General features: G+C 38.3%; 2 protein-coding genes across 2 annotated transcripts; both read left to right on the forward strand.

The window, feature by feature from the left end:
* Window positions 1-819: 819 nt before the first annotated feature.
* Window positions 820-13540, forward strand: pdlim3a (PDZ and LIM domain 3a). The gene is made up of 7 exons (XM_052126301.1): window positions 820-999; window positions 3932-4083; window positions 4720-4804; window positions 4912-5099; window positions 7157-7290; window positions 9545-9656; window positions 13100-13540. Exons 1-7 carry the CDS (start codon window positions 907-909, stop codon window positions 13266-13268), a joined length of 933 nt encoding a protein of 310 aa, XP_051982261.1. The 5' UTR covers window positions 820-906; the 3' UTR covers window positions 13269-13540.
* Window positions 13541-14761: 1221 nt separating this feature from the next.
* Window positions 14762-17162, forward strand: si:dkey-256e7.8 (interaptin). Its single transcript, XM_052126336.1, is given in 5 exon segments — window positions 14762-14926; window positions 14929-15044; window positions 16351-16615; window positions 16617-16898; window positions 17061-17162. Coding segments are annotated over 5 exon segments (930 nt in total).
* The last annotated feature ends 928 nt before the right edge of the window (window positions 17163-18090 follow it).

Here is an 18090-nt window from a genome sequence, read left to right on the forward strand (position 1 = left end):
AAGCCGGTGGAGGGAGTGTGATGCTCTGGGCAATGTTCTTCTGGGAAACCCTGGGTCTGGCCATTTATGTTTGTCAAGTTGCTACGTGCCACTTACAGTACCTAAACATCATTGCAGACCAGGTACACCCCTTCATGGCAATGGTATTCCCTGATGGCAGTGGCCTCTTTCAACAGGATAATGCGCCCTGCCACACTGAACAAATTGTTCTGGAATGATTTGAGGAACATGATGAAGCATTCAAGGTGTTGCTCTGGCCTCCAAATTCCACAGATCTCAATAAAAGATTAATAAAAAGTACTCCATGTGACTCCTGGATTATATTTCATGTCTTCTCAAGGCATACGATATGTGTTGGTAGGAAACCTGAAATAAAAGTTATTTTACACAGCAAATCGTGACTTCTGCATGCAAAGCTCATTTATGTTTCTTTTTTAGTGAGGTTTAAACTTTATGATGAAAACATACAGGTTTTGAATGGCAGTAAATAATGACAGAATTTTAATTTTTGGTTCCATTAGTTCTGAAAACGAATGTGTAATATGACTTGGTGTATCATACCTAAAATTATTATATTGTGCTGATATTGTGACATTGATGTGGTGGTGGTTTGGATTGCATATCTGTTAGTGGAGATAGATTATAAATGGATGTACTGTAGAGAGAGAATGAAACCAGGACTTAGAAGACAGGGATGTGAGAGAGATTAGATGGATGAACAGAAATAGAGAGGGAAGAGCATGAGGAGGGAGAAAAAGTGAGAGAGAAAGGTATAAAAAGAGAGATGACCCTCACTCTGGAGGAGTGGTCTTCCCTCCTCTTTAAAGGATCTAGAGCAAAATAATCTATCACTCTGGAGAGAAACGAGTTTTGACTCTCTCTCACACACTCACACCTGTTAGGGATATGCCATTCAATGTTGTATTGGAAGGACCCGCTCCATGGGGCTTTCGGCTTATTGGAGGAAGGGACTTTAGCCAACCACTGACCATCGCCAAGGTGAATGTGTGTGCACGAGTGTGTGTATGGTGATGCCATTGTGCAGTGCTTAATGTTTGTACATTTATCATTTTGTCATTCATAGTTGCAATTGAGTTCGTCTATGAGATTGCCTGTTAGCAGTGTGTGTGTGTGTGTGTGTGTGTGTGGTAAAGAACGCTCACCGGTGCACAAGGGCATCTGACTTATTTACAGAAAAAGCAGCTTACATCACCCGTACAGACATTAGAAAATACACTTCATCAATGACTGCAGTCATGGCTGCTGAATCACTGATCTGTTTTGGGAAGTGAGTGCATTATGCCCTGAGCTTTAACAAATGTTTTTTAAGTTTTTAAGAATGCTCTTTTTGTTATATATCAAGAAATCGGTCCATTTTTGCTCCTTTCAAAACACAAGGATGACTCACAATGCATGATGAGAATTTGAGAATACTGATAGAGGAATAATAGAATACAAACAGGGTGAAATGTGACAGAGACAACTTAATACCAAAAATTCTAGTATGAATTGAAGACTGCAGCAATCCCTTCGTACCAAGTACAAAGAGAATATTTTATGAGGAGGAACAATGGCTATTTTGATGCACTATTTGTGTGTGTGTGTGTGTGTGTGTGTGTGTGTGTGTGTGTGTGTGTGTGTGTGTGTGCGTGCGTGTGTGCGTGCGAGTGTGTGTTTTACAAGTATATTTAGTTTTGTTACAAACTGGTAATTACAAGGGTATTATGCTATAAATGTGGTTTGAGGACATTTCTAGTGTTCCCATAATTCAGATTGCTTTAAAAAAAAAAAAATACTAAACTATGTTTTGTAGAAAATGTAAAAATACAGAATGTATTTTGTCAGGGTTAGGTTTAGGGGTAGGGTTAGGGGATCTATAGTTCATACAGTATAAAAATCATGATGTCTATGGAGAGTCCTCATAAGGATAGCCGCACCAACGTGTAAGTGTGTGCGTGGGTGCGTTTGTTGTGTGTGTGTGTGTGTGTGCTAACATTTTTATTGATGAATCATTTATGCTGGAACTAACATTTGGATCAACACCTGCTGTAGATTTGTGTATTCCACATCTAAACAAATGTTAGAAAGAATGCAATGGAGAAGTAAGAGAGATGAAAGGATAGACTGATTCAGACTGATTTAACTTTAAACCAAAACAATTGATGTATTGACAACTAAATCTTCACCCAATGATCAACTTATTCACACACATACATATATATATATATATATATATATTAGTTATTGAAGTTATTGTGCTGATCTGCTTGCCCAGAGGTTTAATACTTTTATTCTCTGTGCAGCACTAGATTTAGATTTCTACATGGCTATAATGAGATTTCACACTTGGAACATTCTCTGCTCGCTCTGCAGTTCAGCATGACAGTGTTACCTAATCTCAACATCACAAAGCCATTTTTGGTCAAACACTCTCCTGTCCTCTGTCTCTAGGCCTTGAGATTTGTTTTTACTTACAGCTAGCACAGTAACCTGGACTTTATTAATCAAAGTATGCTTGGAAACCATGCCTGTGTTATCGACGGCAGATTTGGACTGTGTTCAAAATGTAAGAGCTGGATTTGTTGGCCAAAGATTTGCTGTAGGACAAAGAAACTTTGTTTCAGTTACGCTGGAGGTCTGTTCAGTTTAAAATTCAAATGTATACTTGAAACTTGGAACCCATCGTGTTTGAAATGCATTTTGATTGAGGATCTGTTTGCACTTCATCACTTTATGCATCTCGATTGATCAGATTGTATCTGATTGGATGTGCACATTCCATTTACACTTGGCAACATAAACGTGTCTTTGCAAAGCAGATGCAAATTGCAATCCACAATTTTTGTTAATTTCCATGATGATGGCAGTTAAATAAAATTGCTATATTTATTGTGCTACAACAACTGGTTTGTGTAGCATTTTCTTTGTTGTCTTTAGGTTCCCAAACTTCAGTATGTTGACTTAGTTCCATTTAGGAAGATAAAAGCTTATGAAGCTGAGTATCCATGTCTGGATTTATGCCAGAACAGAAGTCAGCTGTAGAACTATTTGCATTCTTGTTAGAATACCAGTACATCCAAAGGTTTACTAAGCATGCGTCGCTCCTTATAACTCCATAGCTGGTTTGAAGTGTCAGTACTGACAGTACATTCGGGATGAATGGATATGAGACAATAGCACATGTACTATACATGTTCTGTGATCTGTTTAGTCTTGATCGTTTCTGGGTAATTTTATATTAAGACCAGTACTTAAGTTCAGTGCAAAACCAGTCCCGTTTTCTTGGAGACCCCACTATATCTTGACTGCCTTATGATGTATGACTTATGCATCAATCTCTGTTTGGTTCTTATACCATTATACATGACATTCACTGTAAATAATAGTTATCTAAATACAAAAAGTTTATGTTCACCATTACAGTCTAAAGAATAAAGTCGTCATTAATAAAAACAACCAAGTGGTCCAAGTTAGACATCCTAATTAAACAGTACTTAATATGTCGCATTTTGACATCATAACTCAAAAATATACAGTACGGCTTTGTGTACTTTTAACTCAATATTATCAAGTACAAAATTGCGGCTGTTTGAAATACCCATAAGCCCTTGACCTTTGATAAGAAAATATAGTCATTCTTATTAGAACATTAATATAGTTTTAATTCTTATGACCGTTAGCATTCTTATACTAGCATGAAATTTCGAATGTTGGTCCAGATTGGTTTGTGCCGGTTCAGTAAGGTCTAGTTGGCGGACCAGCAAAGCCGTGATGTTTACAATTTATATCTTTCTGTATATAAATGTTTTTAAGGATGATGTAGCCCTGCTGGTGTTCAATAGGAATCATTGTCAGTGCTTTGCTCTTGCAAACATTTCCAGCTAGCTCCAGCTGGTCTATGCTGATGTTGGCTTCCACGCTGTGTTTTCAGATATCCCCAGGAAGTAAAGCTTCAAGAGCCAACCTCTCTCCTGGAGATATCATCCTTGCAATAGATGGAGTTGCTGCAGAAAACATGATGCACTGCAAGGCTCAGAATCTTATAAAGAATGCAACCTATCAGCTCACACTCACTGTTGAGAGGTCAGAGGTCACTGTATACGTCACACACATGAATTAGTGAATTCTCCATATCTGGTTTCCATCCACATATGTTTATGCAAATTTTGGGATGTCGCACAAAAAATGCTGCACCAAAACTTCAAGAAGGGAATCAAGTTTCCAAAATGAGCATAAAAAATGTATACGCTTGCTTGAGGTGGATAACTTTTCTTATTCAGTATTTCTTAAGACATGCGCATAAACTACTGTGGAAATATATTCAGCGTATATTCCAAAATAATGTATAGGAATATACAGTACAACAGATGCACGTAAAAAAAAAAAAAAAAAGTCATCTGAATTTGCCACAACAACCCATCACATTAATGTAGCGACAGGTATGTTGCCCACTGCAACGAAGTAAAAGTAAAAGAAAATCAGTAATTTGAGTGAGTTAAAAGGATTTGTTCTCTTCAAATGAAAACACTGCAACACTTCTCATTTTACCGCCTCATTAGGATGAATCGTTTATGTTGTTGTATTCCTCATTGTAACTAACTTTGGATAAAAGTATCTTCTAAACAACTAAATGTAAGATCAATAATACCATTGATAATTGTAATACAACATTTGTGGTTAGCTTCTAATTTTGAAAGTGATTACGTTATTATCTTGCAGATCAGAGAGCAAATTGTGGTCACCCAAAGTTACTGAAGACTGCAAAACCAATCCATTTAAAATGAACCTAGAGGCAGAGAAACAAGTATGTTTGTGTTTTCATATTTTAATGTGTTATATGTGTGTCTATGTGCATAATGATATAATAATTTATGATGCAGAAAACCAAACTCCCATCATTGTGCCTGACAGGACTACAGACCAATAGGAACAGGCCATAATCGCAAAGCAGGCCCCTTTGTAGCGGCAGCCAACATTGATGACATGCGACAGGTGGTGAGTCCAACCTACAACTCCCCTATTGGCCTTTACTCTTCAGGCAATATCCAGGATGCCTTACAAGGACAGCTCAAGGGCCTCATCCATAACAAACCAGAGAGGTAATTGTTACAACCCTTCAGGGAATTTCACTCACATGCCTGAACCAGAACTGCCCCCATAACATTTCAATCCAAATCCCTCTTGGAAATGATCAGAGCATGGGTATGTTTATAAGAATGTTAGCAGCACTGAGCTCTGCAGGCAACATAATTCACATAGCATGTAGGTGGATCCTATGGAGGGGACTAATATTAAAATAGACCTTTTTTTGACAGAGAAAACTAATTTGATGTTACTTTTTCTGCATTTTCTGGGCAGTCAAATAAGGTTAAAATGCATGTACATGTTTTATGCAATGCAGTAAACACTTGGGCTCACTGTAAACAGTAAAACAATAACATTGACTATGAACAAAATAAACACTAGGAATCAATTTAGACTAGGGGTTTGAATCTTTGGGTTAACAGCAAATCGATTTAGTTTACAATTCACTGGTTTTTATTTTTGAAAATTCAGTACAAATCAATTCGATTCAATAAACTGTTCAATATGATTAAATTAACATGACTGATTCAGTATTTTTTTCAATTAATCTCAGATTATTCAAATACCTAAATGTATCTTAGACAAGAAAAAGAAGCCTAAAGCTAAGACAAACTACTTCAGACTATACACTCACTAAGCAACTTTTGAGGAACACCTGTACACCTAGTCCTACTTATTCATGTGGTTATCCAATCAGCCAATCATGTGGCAGCAGTGTAATCGTGTTAAATCAAGCATGTATGGGACAGGAGCTTTAGTTAATGTTCACACCAACCATCAGAATAGGGAAATAATGTGATCTCAGCGATTTCAACAGTGGCATGATTGTTGGTTTCAGACAGTCTGGTTTGAGTATTTCAGTAACTGCTGATCTCCTGGGAATTTCACGCACAACAGTCTTAACAAAATTAACTTAAATTAACAAAAAACATCCAGTGAGTGGCAGTTCTGCAGCCAGAAATGCCTTGTTGATGAGAGCGATCAATGGAGAATGGCAAGACTGGTTCGAGCTGCCAGAAAAGCTATAGTAACTCAGGTAACCACTCTGTACAATTGTAGTGTGCAAAATACCATCTCAGAATGCACAATATGTCAAAACTTGAAGCGGATGTGCTACAACAGAAGAAGACACGTCTGGCAACATTATTCTGACCATAATGTTCCCAATAAAGTGCTCAGTGAGTGTACATTGCACCAAAAGTAACTTGACAGGAAACACATTACCTACATGAACATGAACATGGAATATAACAAAGAGAATGTGGAAAAACAATGTGTAGACTACATGAGTGAAAGATGGGAGGGTTACTTGAAAATAAACATGAAAGTAATTTAATCTGACTACTTTTCTTTATTTTTGTAAATACCACATTTGCAAATAAAGAAAAGAGAAAATAAATAAAAATTACTAGGAATAATTCACCCCAAAATGTAAATTATGTCATCATTTCTTCATGCATATTGTTCAAAACCATATGATTTTCTTTCTTCCATGGAACACAAAAGATGTTTGGAGTCAGACACCCATCACTTTCAGTGTATGTAAAAAAAATACTAAAAGAAATTAAATGGTAACTGAATTAACTTAATATTAAAATGCTGCCTAATCTCCTTTTGGAAACAAAAGAAGAAAGAAAAAAAGAAAGTCACACAGATCTGGAACAACTTATGGATATTCCTTTTTTTCGCATGCTAAAACACATAATGTCTAATAAAGGTAATGTCTCACAAACAGAAGGACTAGCCATTCATAATAAAAAGTTCCCATAAAACATGGAAACACGTGTGTGTGTGGTTTACAAGGACGTATTTTTTTGTTACAAACTGGTAATTGCAGGGTATTATGCTATAAATGTGGTTTATGAGGACATTTGAAGTGTCCCCATAATTTAAATAGCTTAAAAATATATTAAACAATGTTTTATTGAAAATGTAAAAATGCTTCACAGAAAAAAGTTTTCTGTGAGGGTTAGGGGTTGTGTTAGGTTTAGGGGATAGAATCTATAGTTTGTATAGTATAAAAATTAAATATGTTTATGGAAAGTCCTCATAATTGTGTGTGTGTGTGTAGTCAAAGGACCCTGACCAGTATAGAAGAGTCCGAAGTCTATCAGATGCTGCAGAGAAATCAGGATGAGGAAGAGCCCCATGAACCACGACAGTCAGGATCTTTTAAGGCCTTACAGAGCTATATTAACAGTGATGGTATGAAACACACACACACACACACACAGCTTTGTGAACAGTAGGGGTGGACCAGTGGTCAGGGTTGGGAAGTAAAGAAATACAAGTCACGGGAATACTTATTTAAAATACAAAATATAAGTAACTGTATTCCCCAACAGTTACAATTTAAATAATTGGTAATTAGAATACAGTTACATTCAAAAGCTATTTTGATTACTGAAGAGATTACTTTGCATTTTATTGTCATTTGTTTCATTTAATATTTAGTCCTTTCAGATGGAAAACATTTATCCATATAAATGATGTGATCCAAAGTGCATTTGAACAGCGGTGAAACACTTTCTTATGATGTGTTACATTCATACGAGCAGACCGAGATGTATGTTTGAAGTAAGTTTGGAGCAGAAGAAATAGAAATAAACCTTGTGTAAATTGTCAGCTTTACGCTAAGCTAAAATGCTATTTCTAGCCATTTTACATGCACATGTTACCAGGTGCGATCATATTTTTTTATCAAAGAAATGTAATAATTTCTTTTTTCCTAGTAAGACCTTTGATATTAGGGCAAAAATCCTATTTTTGATAATAATTGTTGTATTGTTTTAGTGTAAAAATATCAAAAAGTCCTTAATCAATTTGATTTATCTCGTTTTAGAAACAACACTGCATAAGATATTTAGGTTTTTAACACGTGTATTTTGTCTTACTGTACTGGCAGAGTTTTTATAGTCAAAACAAGTGAAAAAACTCTACCAGTGCTGAAGTAGTAATCCAAAGTATTTAGAATACATTGCTAACCTTGAGTAATCTAATGGAATATGTTACAAATTATATTTAAAGCATGTATTCTGTAATCTGTAGTGGAATACATTTCAAAAGTAACCCTCACAACCATGTGGACCAGACACACTGACATCAATATCACAAAGGGATTTCACAATATACAATATACTCTGACAAGCAATACACAATATTATAGAGTGTACAATAAATATGACACATACTCAATCCCTTTCACAACCTTTAAAGGGCACCTATTATGCCCCTTTTCACAAGATGTAATTTAAATCTTTGATGTCCCCAGAATGTGTCTGAAGTTTCAGCTCAAAAAACCTTACAGATAATTTATTATACCAAAAAGATCTACCTCCTTTTGTGGATTTTGATATTCTAGGATTTTTAACAGTCCAGAATTTTGCGATCATAATGAACATGATGGAATATAGCATGGTAGAAGGTTACTTAAGTACTGCGGAGCTAGCCCATTCAAAGCTTTGTACGTAGTAAACAGAATTAAAAAATTAATACGGAATATAACAGTTAGCCAATGTAATGATGATAAAATGGGGCTAATATGATCATATGTCTTGGTTCTCGTTAGAGGATCTCCAGGATCAAGTTGTGGCTTTTTAATAAGTGGTTTGATAACTGCCATTTTAAAGTTTATTGGGACATGTCCTAAGCATAGCGAGGAGTTAATAATGTTAAGAGGTTCTGAGATTACAGGAGATACCTCTTTTAAGAGCTTAGTTGGTATAGGATCTAACAAACATGTTGTGGCTTTTGATGTTTCGATAAGTTTTGTTAGCTCTTCATGACCTATGACAGAGAAGGATTGAAGTTAATGCCCATTTTGGGGTGGGAATAAAAACCAAGCTGTTTTTGTGTGTGTCTTTAAATGCAAATGAGCTGGTGTTCACTGCCCCATATCCAGTGGAGTTATGACATCACTAGACACTGATGAGGGAGAGACTCAGTCAGAAGTAACAACTTTGAGAATAAACCAGGAAGTTTCCGAATGATTATTTGATCAATTTATTTATTTGTTGTAGTTTTATCAGCAGTTTTACAACGATGAATGAGCAACACACACACACACACACACACACACACACACAGATACAATGTTCGCTATGCGCTAACAAAACAACATACACAAACAAACATGTCCGTCTGCAGTGTCCATCAACAGTCAGGGCCTGTACAAAGTGACGTCACTTTGTACAGAATTTGTGAACGGCTTGTTCTGAGACTGCTTATGATTAATGGGGATTTTAAAAAACAAAAGAACAAAAGAGAACTGAGAACATTGAGAACAAAAGGCTCACATACACATTCACACACAATCAGCCCTAACTGAATATTATATGGCAGCATCTATATTTTATTTTACCATTTTAATTTACAACTCCAAGTTTTTTTCCTTCCTTGTCATTGTTGGTTTTAACTGACAGATGATTTGTAATGGGATTTAGATCCTTTTTATTGACAGGTTCACTTCCACTAGTGATGAGGAAAGTTCGTGCCCCCACGACCAAGCCCTCTGCACCTCCGGGGAACTTGCACAAGCTTCCAATGTGTGATAAATGTGGTAACGGCATTATGTAAGTCATAAAACTAGAGCTAGAGCTATTTTGTCAGGTTCTGACACAGCTGAAGTGTGTAACTTTTTCGTTATTACAATACTTTCTATCCAGTCTTAATGTGCAGAGACAGTCTTAATGTGCAGAGACAAATATATGTTGTAGGTTTGTAGGTAAATTTTCTCAAAAACTGAAAAACACTATGTCCTCGTGGCACTATAAAAATTTATCTGTTTGTTTTGAGCGACCTGTCCAGCCCGACACAGCAACATTGACTTAACCAATGGTGTAAGCTTGGGAACAGTACTATATGTTTGTTTTATTAAGGCAGACGTTCAGTAGGCTGTTTGAAAACCATGTTTACTTTTGCAATTCATATCGGTGGTGCTGGTGGTGCAGAAATTACACACTTCAGCTTTAAAATTTAACTAAATAATTTATACTACTTAAAGGGATAGTTCATCCAAAAATGAACATTTCTCTCATCATTTACATCTAAGATGTGTATGACTTTCTTTTTTCTGCTGAACACAAACAAAGACTTGTAGAATAATATTTCAGCTTTGTAGGTCCATGCAATGCAAGTGAATGGTGGCCAGAAATTTGAAGCTCCAAAAAGCAGAAAAAGTCAACATAGATATAATTCATCAGACTCCAGTGGTTTAATCAATGTCTTATGAAGCGATCCAGTTGGTTTTTGGGTGAGAACAAACCAAAATATAAAACCTTTTTCTCTGTATATCTTGCCATTGCAGTCTTTAGGCACGATCATGATTTCAAGCTTGATTACACTTCCTAGTGCTTGATGCATGCACAGAGCTCTAGATGGTTCCATAGGAAGTGTAATCGAGCTTTAAATCATGATTGCCAAGTAGACTGCTCACAAGATGTACAGTGAAAAAGGAATTACATTTTGGTCTATCCTCACCGAAAACCAACTGGTTCGCTTCAGAAGACATTGATTAAAACACTGGTGTCTGATGGATTATGTTTATGCTGACTTTATATATGTAACGTTAGTAGGAGGAGGCAGACGAGGAGTGAGGATCTAAACGCGGGTTTTATTTAACAAGGTGAAAACTAAACAGACAGGAACAAAGGAAATATCCACGATGGGAAAACTAAAACCAAAAACACGAAAACATACAAAGCGGTACATGAACTGAGTGAGCAGGGCAAAACATAAGCATCCAGGCATCTACAAACAAGCAACGATCGACAGAGGAATGGAGGAACAGCAGGGTTTAAATACACAGACACGATAACGACAAAATGACATGCAGGTGAGAACAATAACAAAGTGATGAGGGCCGGGAATCATAGGAATTGTAGTCTATGACGGTGACACAAGAAACACGGGGCAGACAACCAGGGATCGTAACATAACCCCCCTCTGAGGAGCGGATTCCAGACGCTCCTAAAAGAGAACAAAAAATACTCAAAAGAACAAAACAAAATCGTCCAAGGAGTGAGGGGGGGCAGGCAGACCAAGGAGAGCACACGGGGCAACAGGCAGTCCACGGGGGCACAAGGGGCAGACAGGCAGTCCACGGGGGCAGACAGGCAGTCCACGGGGGCACAGAGAGCAGGCAGGCAGTCCAAGGAGGCCACAAGACGGGGACTGGGTCAGGTGGCCTGGGAGCTGGCAACAGAGCAAGGACAGGCTCAGGAGGCCTGGGAGTTGGCGACAGGGCAAGGACAGGCTCAGGAGGCCTTGGAGCTGGCCACAGGACAGGTTCGGGAGGTCTGGGAGTCGGCCTCAGGACCACAGCCATGGGGAACTCTGAGGGCAGAGCCGTGGTAGGCAGAGCCATGGAAGTTTCTGGTGGCGGAGCCCTGGAAGGCTCTGGAATTGAAGTCGTGGAAGGCTCGAGGGGCGGAGCCAAGGAAGGCTCGAGAGGTGGAGCCCTGGATGGCTCTGGGATTGAAGCCGTGGAAGGCTCGAGGGGCGGAGCACTGGGAGGCTCGGGAGGCGGAGCCCTGGGAGGCTCGAGATGCGCTGACTCTGGGATGGTCGAGGCTATTGGCGCTGGGATGGTCGAGGCTACAGGCGCAGGCTCTGGGACAGTCGAGGCTACAGGCGCAGGCTCACTGATGTTCGAGGCTACAGGCGCTGGCTCACTGACGTTCGAGGCTACAGGCACTGGCTCACTGACGGTCGGGGCTGCAGGCACTGATTTGTTGGCCGTGGTATGTGTGAGCTCTGGTTCGCTGAACATAGAAGGCAGAGCCATGGGAGGTTCTGGGGACGAAGCCGTGGAAGGCGGAGGCTGGAGAGCAGAAGCCTTTCCTCTTCTCCTCCTCCTCCGGGCGGACGAGGCTGACAACGCTGGGTCGCTGACTGTGGCAGGCGTGGGCACAGGCTCGCTGACCGTGGCTGGCATGGGCTCAGGCTTGCTGACCGTGGCTGGCGTGGGCTCAGGCTCGCTGACCGTGGCTGGGGAGCGGAAGCCTTTCCTCTCCTCCTCCTCCGGGCGGATGAGGCTGGCAGCGCTGGCTCGTTGGCCAAGAAATGCATGGGGAGCCCATAGGCAGGAGCCGTGATCGAGAGAGGTGGTTCCCCGGCAGCGAGTTCCTTCACCACGAGACCCACATACTCCTGCCAGGTGTAGTCTCTGGTCTCTGGAAACTCCCACCATTGGTGTCTTGGTAGTCCGAACCAGTACGCTACCTTCAGGGCCTCGTCATTCGAACTGATAAGTCCGCCTGTGTGAGCTCTTTGAGGAACGCCGCTAGATCCATATTTGGTTGATCGTTCTGTTACGTTTAGCAGGAGGAGGCAGACGAGGAGACAATCAGGGATCGTAACAATATGCTTTTTTGAGCTTCAAAGGCCTGATCATCATTCACTTGCAAAGTATGGGCCTACAGGGCTGAGATTTTCTTCTAAAAATCTTTGTTTTTGTTCAGCAGAAGAAAAAAGTCATACACATCTGGGATGGCATAGTAAATGAGTAAATGATGAGAGAATTTTCTTTTTTGGGTGAACAAACTCTTTAAGAATTATTCAGTCTGAACATATGAATAGTAATTTTGATCAATATGTTTAAAGTGATACACACTCACATGAGATGAAAAAACAAAAAACATAATTGGCAACACTTGAAAATGATATCTGAGCTGAGAAAATGTATCAGCCATGAATATATATTACCGTACATGAAACTGTTACATTATTAACGTTATTAAAATCCATTTTTGTGAAAGGGTTATTTTTTTTATGAATTAATATGGGAGACAAATACACCCAGCAATGGTATTTGTAACTGAAAACTTTAAAGAGATACTGTATCCACGTTGATAGGTGTCATTTTAAGATCAAAGTGCACTGTTGTATCAGCCAATAAAACATTATGAGATATATTGTGTATTTAACTTGATTCCTTACATCCAGATTTATATTTCTATCCCACTTCCTCTTTTTCAATGGCTCTATTTGACTGTTACTCTGTCTGTTTTCTCAGTGGGACCGTTGTGAAGGTTCAGGACAAGTATCGTCACCCAGACTGTTTTGTGTGTACAGACTGTGAGGAGAACCTCAAACAGAAAGGATACTACTTCATAGACGATGAGCTCTATTGTGAAACTCATGCTCGTGCTCGGGCGAAACCTCCTGAGAGTCCAGACCTTTGAACTTCTCATAGCTAGGTCTTCCGATTACATGAGTGAACCTACAATGGTTCGACCACTCTTGAGTGAACAAACATCTTATTTTAACCACAGACACAGGTTTCAGCACAAATCATGCTTAATCATATCAACCAGTTATTGAAAGACACAGGAGTTTATGGATAGTGTCTTGTCTGAGTTTTGTTTGTGATGTGTGGGATGCAGTGTTTTGCACTTGCTTTGTAGGAATAGGGTGTGTTGATTGAAATACATTTTCTGAATAAAGATTTTGATTTTGGAGAATGATGATATTTAATATGCACTTTTATTTTTATTTATTTAGTTTTTTACCTAAATGTCCAACAAGACACAATGTTTAACAAGATTTACAAGTGGTTTTGTGACTTTACATGAGTGCCAGTTTGTATTTTATGTTTGATTTCCCTACACATTATAGGACAAACTAAGGGATTCAAAGTGGCTCATAGTGATATAATTATACATAGCCTACAACCATCTCTTAATTCCTTAATATGTCAAATTCAGCCATTAAATCTACAAATATGCAACTGAAAAGTAAATCATAGTACCTTTGGTAACAAAACACACACGTTTAATACCTATAAAAACAATACATGTTGATAAATAGCAGCGTATATTGTGTCATTTGGAACGAGGTCGTTTCGTACGTGAATTAATCTGTGTATTTAAACGAATCGGTTGAGTGGTTCAGTGACTCGGTTATAAAAAAAAAATGTTAAAAACTTTTTTAATTTGTCGCCACCTAGGCTACTGACAAATCGTAACCTGCAGAACTGAATGACGCTAGGGGCTGAGGTCTTGAGCTTCCTCGTTAGCGCGCCTACCTTGCATGCCAAACAGTTCGAATCCCGCTCGGAGCTGGTCAAGCAGGACTGGGTACACACGCAGAGACTTATTTCCATATAAAAAAAAAGTTTTAGACTTAAACAATCGAATGTTAATACATTCACATGAGATGAACGGCCCACATATATGGTTCTTTTCCTTTTTTGCCATTCAGACCTGTGCTATTATCACCTTGTTAAGCACAGACCATTTTCCGCACTGCTCTCTTTCGAATCTTGTCATCGAACTTCCCGTTTGTATTGAAATGAATCGAAGTCTTTCTACCAAATCAGTTCACTGGCGGCGATCGTTTGAGCGCTCTCGGGAGGCTATTTTGAGTCATGTCAAGATTACGACCAAAGAACATATTTCAAATCAGCAATAAAACTGAATACTATTGGAATCATAAATTGTGATTATTTACCTCATATTACACAAAAACACGCAATTTTCCCGGTTTGTATAGATTATGCGCGCGTTGGTGAGTTCATTGACAAGATTGTGTCTGTATCTAAAAGGTGATTGGCTCTTTTACCTGAAAGGCGGGACTTGCTTTCTTCACACGCTGGGCGCTAGAGCTTAAACAGTAGCTTTTATTTTACCAGATTAACGTAACAGATCAGAAACTCCCATCAGAAACAAAGAACATCATGGAGAACAATGCACAAACGAGTGAAGGAGATCATGCTAATGTCATGGACAGCAAGACAACAATCCCGCACCTTGAAATAATTATAGTAGTGAAACGTGTAACGGGCTGCCATGAGGAAAGTCTAGCAGCTAAGTCAACCCGTCAGCCTCAATTTGCATCCACTGAGACTTAGAAAGGTGCACAGAGTTAGAGAAAGAAAACACAGAGGTTAAGGATAAACTGAAAAACATGGATAATTATTGCAGGGAGTGCAAAACAGAGCTGCATGCATTTGTTAAAGAGCAACATGCAGGTTGGACACCCCTATATAGCATAGTGTATGTTGATGATAAAACAACTAGATTTTCTGAACTGGAGTAATTTCGCCATTAACGACATTTTGAGATAAATTGTGATAAAATAAATTCCGCGTCTATAAAGCACTAACTGGAAGTGACGATGGCCGAGGGAGTCTGGTCAAGTTCAAGCTCAGGTTACAATGGATGCGAATGAAGAAACCGAGTTCTCCGGTATGGACGAACATGCCTATGATGGCCCACAGGCCTATAATTATGAGCCTCCTAGGCGAGATAGAAGCCAGGGGGAGATCAGGGGGATACAAAATCAGACGGGAGGGCGGCGGGAGAACAGTTTGAACTGAAATGCGGGGGAAACGGGAGAGTTGGGCTAGCTTCCTGCCAATAGCTATAGCATTGTGCAAACTAAATTCATTTCAGAAGGCAGACAATTACGTTACGACAACCTGTCCTAAAGCTCAGTCTCTCTCCCTCTCTCTGTATTATTATACTAAATAAATATTAAATATGTAATATTATATAAAAAATATTATACTATTATTATTACGAAATTACACAAATTAAGAGTTAAAATAATTAAAAGACTTACTCTGCTAAGTGCTCGTTTTCGTTGCACAGAATGTCTGCTAACGTTAGCACTTAGTCCTCCAGTCCCGCCTGCGCCAAAATCCGGTGTAAACTTTGACTGTGGACTTGATTCCATCGAGTGCACCGAGGGAACAGCATCAGTAATCAGCCTCACGTACGTGGTCCTTACTCCGAAATCCCATCCGAGACTCCAACAAATCTCCAGGTCGATAATTCTCCGGAGTGAAATGTGCGCCACAAACGACCGAGTGTGTGGTAACAGACGCGGCAGTGATCTGCTCTCTTCACCTGCACAAAACGCACCCAAGACCGAAAAGCCTTGTTTTTCCTAGAAGGAAAATTATGGACACGATGTCCTGACAGGATGGAATCGTGCAACCAGCACAAACACAATAATTTACCATTATGGCTTCTCTAAAACTCGATCTAAAACTTTCTGTCTCTCACTACTGCTCTAACTACATCAACACCCAACAATGAGAGAGCAGACCGCGAGCTCTTTTATTTGCCTCGCCCTACGTCATATGACGCGTTGCTATAGCGGGAAAGGTGTATTCCAGAGCCTAGCACATTTTCATCAAAATCTCTACATCAAATGAGATTTCATTAGTAATTTCTACATATGTGTTTTTAAAAGACCTCTGCAGACAATATAAAGTATTAATTCAGTTATAAATTCAACCTGCATGTTGTTCTTTAAGAGATTTAGGGAGTTTAAAACATCAACAACAGCCTTGAAGAACAAACAGTTGCTTATTAAGAACCAGCAAATGCGGCAAAGGATCACGGAAGCCTTAAAACAGAATAGACAAACTCAATCTGAAGACCTAGAGAGAATCACCAAGTGATGTGAACACAGTTGTCTGGAGAAGAAGCAACTAAGAGAAACAATTATTCAGCTTCAAGTACAGGTAAAACACTTAACAGAACAAGTCATGGAAGCTACAAGGTTCAGAAAGGATCCAAGAGGGTGTAAACCAAGAGAGGAAGATCCTAACTCAACTACAACAGGAAAATCAGACCCTTAGGCAGAGACTGGAGCACAACTGTCAGGTCATAAAATATGCTGAGAGTAGAGCAGAGGGACCTCAGAAGGAGCTGGCTGAACTAGAGCACTGCCTGTTCACTTTGCAGACTGAGAGGAATCTACTGTGGCAAGAAGTATGGAGGCTCCATAAGGAATATATCAGCCTCACTAACCACGTCTCACTGCAGCTGAAAGAGTACAAGGCTGCTAGTCTCTCAGCTGATGTGAATGAGGCATTCAGGGAAGGCCACAGAGAGCATTGCAATCCAACACAAAAATGTTCATTCCCTTATTGGTAATAGCACCTTATAGGTAACGCATGGCTAAAACATTTTGATTATGATCATTAATTACAACTTCTTTTAAACTGTTTTCTGGCTTGGTAGGAGACACAAAACACAGCAGTGACCAAAGATGCCAGAACAAATGAGAGAGACGAGATACAAAAACTTGGGAACCTGAATGAGGACAGTTACCACAAAATTTAAGTTGACATAACAGGCAGTAATAGTAGAGTTGTTAGTTCTTTTCAAATTTGTCCCATTTTAATTTTATTGAATATTTACATTATACATTTATTTATATTAATATTATATTTATTTTATTTATTAATTCTAAAATGTAATTCCTATAGGGAAAATGGTAATAGGTCAGGGCAAATGTTGATTAACTGTCTTTGACAATGTTCTGCCAATAAATATAATATTTATTTATTATTTCATGTACACCTAGATTTCAAGGGTTGTTCATAAAAATAATAAAAAGTAAAAGTGAACAAATAACAGGCAGTACGAGTAAAGTTGTTAGTACTTTAAATTGTATTACATTTTAATTTTATTGAATATTTATATTATTCATATTTATTTTATTTCTTCTAAAAGTGTATTACCAAGGTTTGTTCATAAAAATAATAAATATTGAATATTTATATTATTCACATTTATTTTATTTCTTCTAAAAGTGTATTACCAAGGGTTGTTCATAAAAATAATAAATATTGAATATTTATATTATTCATATTTATTTTATTTCTTCTAAAAGTGTATTACCAAGGGTTGTTCATAAAAATTATAAAAAGTGAACAAATAATAGACTGTAATAGTAGAGTTGTTAGTTTTTTAAAATGTATAAAATTTAAATTGTATTGAATATTTACATAAAAATTTAGAATTCATAAATAAAATAAATATAATATTAATATAAATGTATAATTACTAGAGGAAAAGTGGTAATAGGACAGGGCAAATATCGATTAACTGTCTTTGACAATGTTCTGCCAATAGATATAATATTTCTTCATTGTTTCATGCATTCCCAATTTTTAAAGGTCGATAATTACAACAAATAATGAAAAGCAAACAATCTTGCTTGTTCTGAAACTAAAAGGTATGTTTGCATGTTAGAATCTGATACAAA

This window comes from Xyrauchen texanus, chromosome 5 (genome assembly GCF_025860055.1).
Source record: "Xyrauchen texanus isolate HMW12.3.18 chromosome 5, RBS_HiC_50CHRs, whole genome shotgun sequence".
Taxonomy (NCBI): domain Eukaryota; kingdom Metazoa; phylum Chordata; class Actinopteri; order Cypriniformes; family Catostomidae; genus Xyrauchen; species Xyrauchen texanus.

Bases quoted from the DNA above. Each gene is read 5' to 3' on its own strand.
- pdlim3a (XM_052126301.1), top strand. From the start codon at position 907: ATGCCATTCAATGTTGTATTGGAAGGACCCGCTCCATGGGGCTTTCGG. The intron at 1,000-3,931 runs GTGAATGTGTGT...CTGTGTTTTCAG, and splicing joins AACCACTGACCATCGCCAAG to ATATCCCCAGGAAGTAAAGC. The intron at 4,084-4,719 runs GTCAGAGGTCAC...ATTATCTTGCAG, and splicing joins CTCACACTCACTGTTGAGAG to ATCAGAGAGCAAATTGTGGT.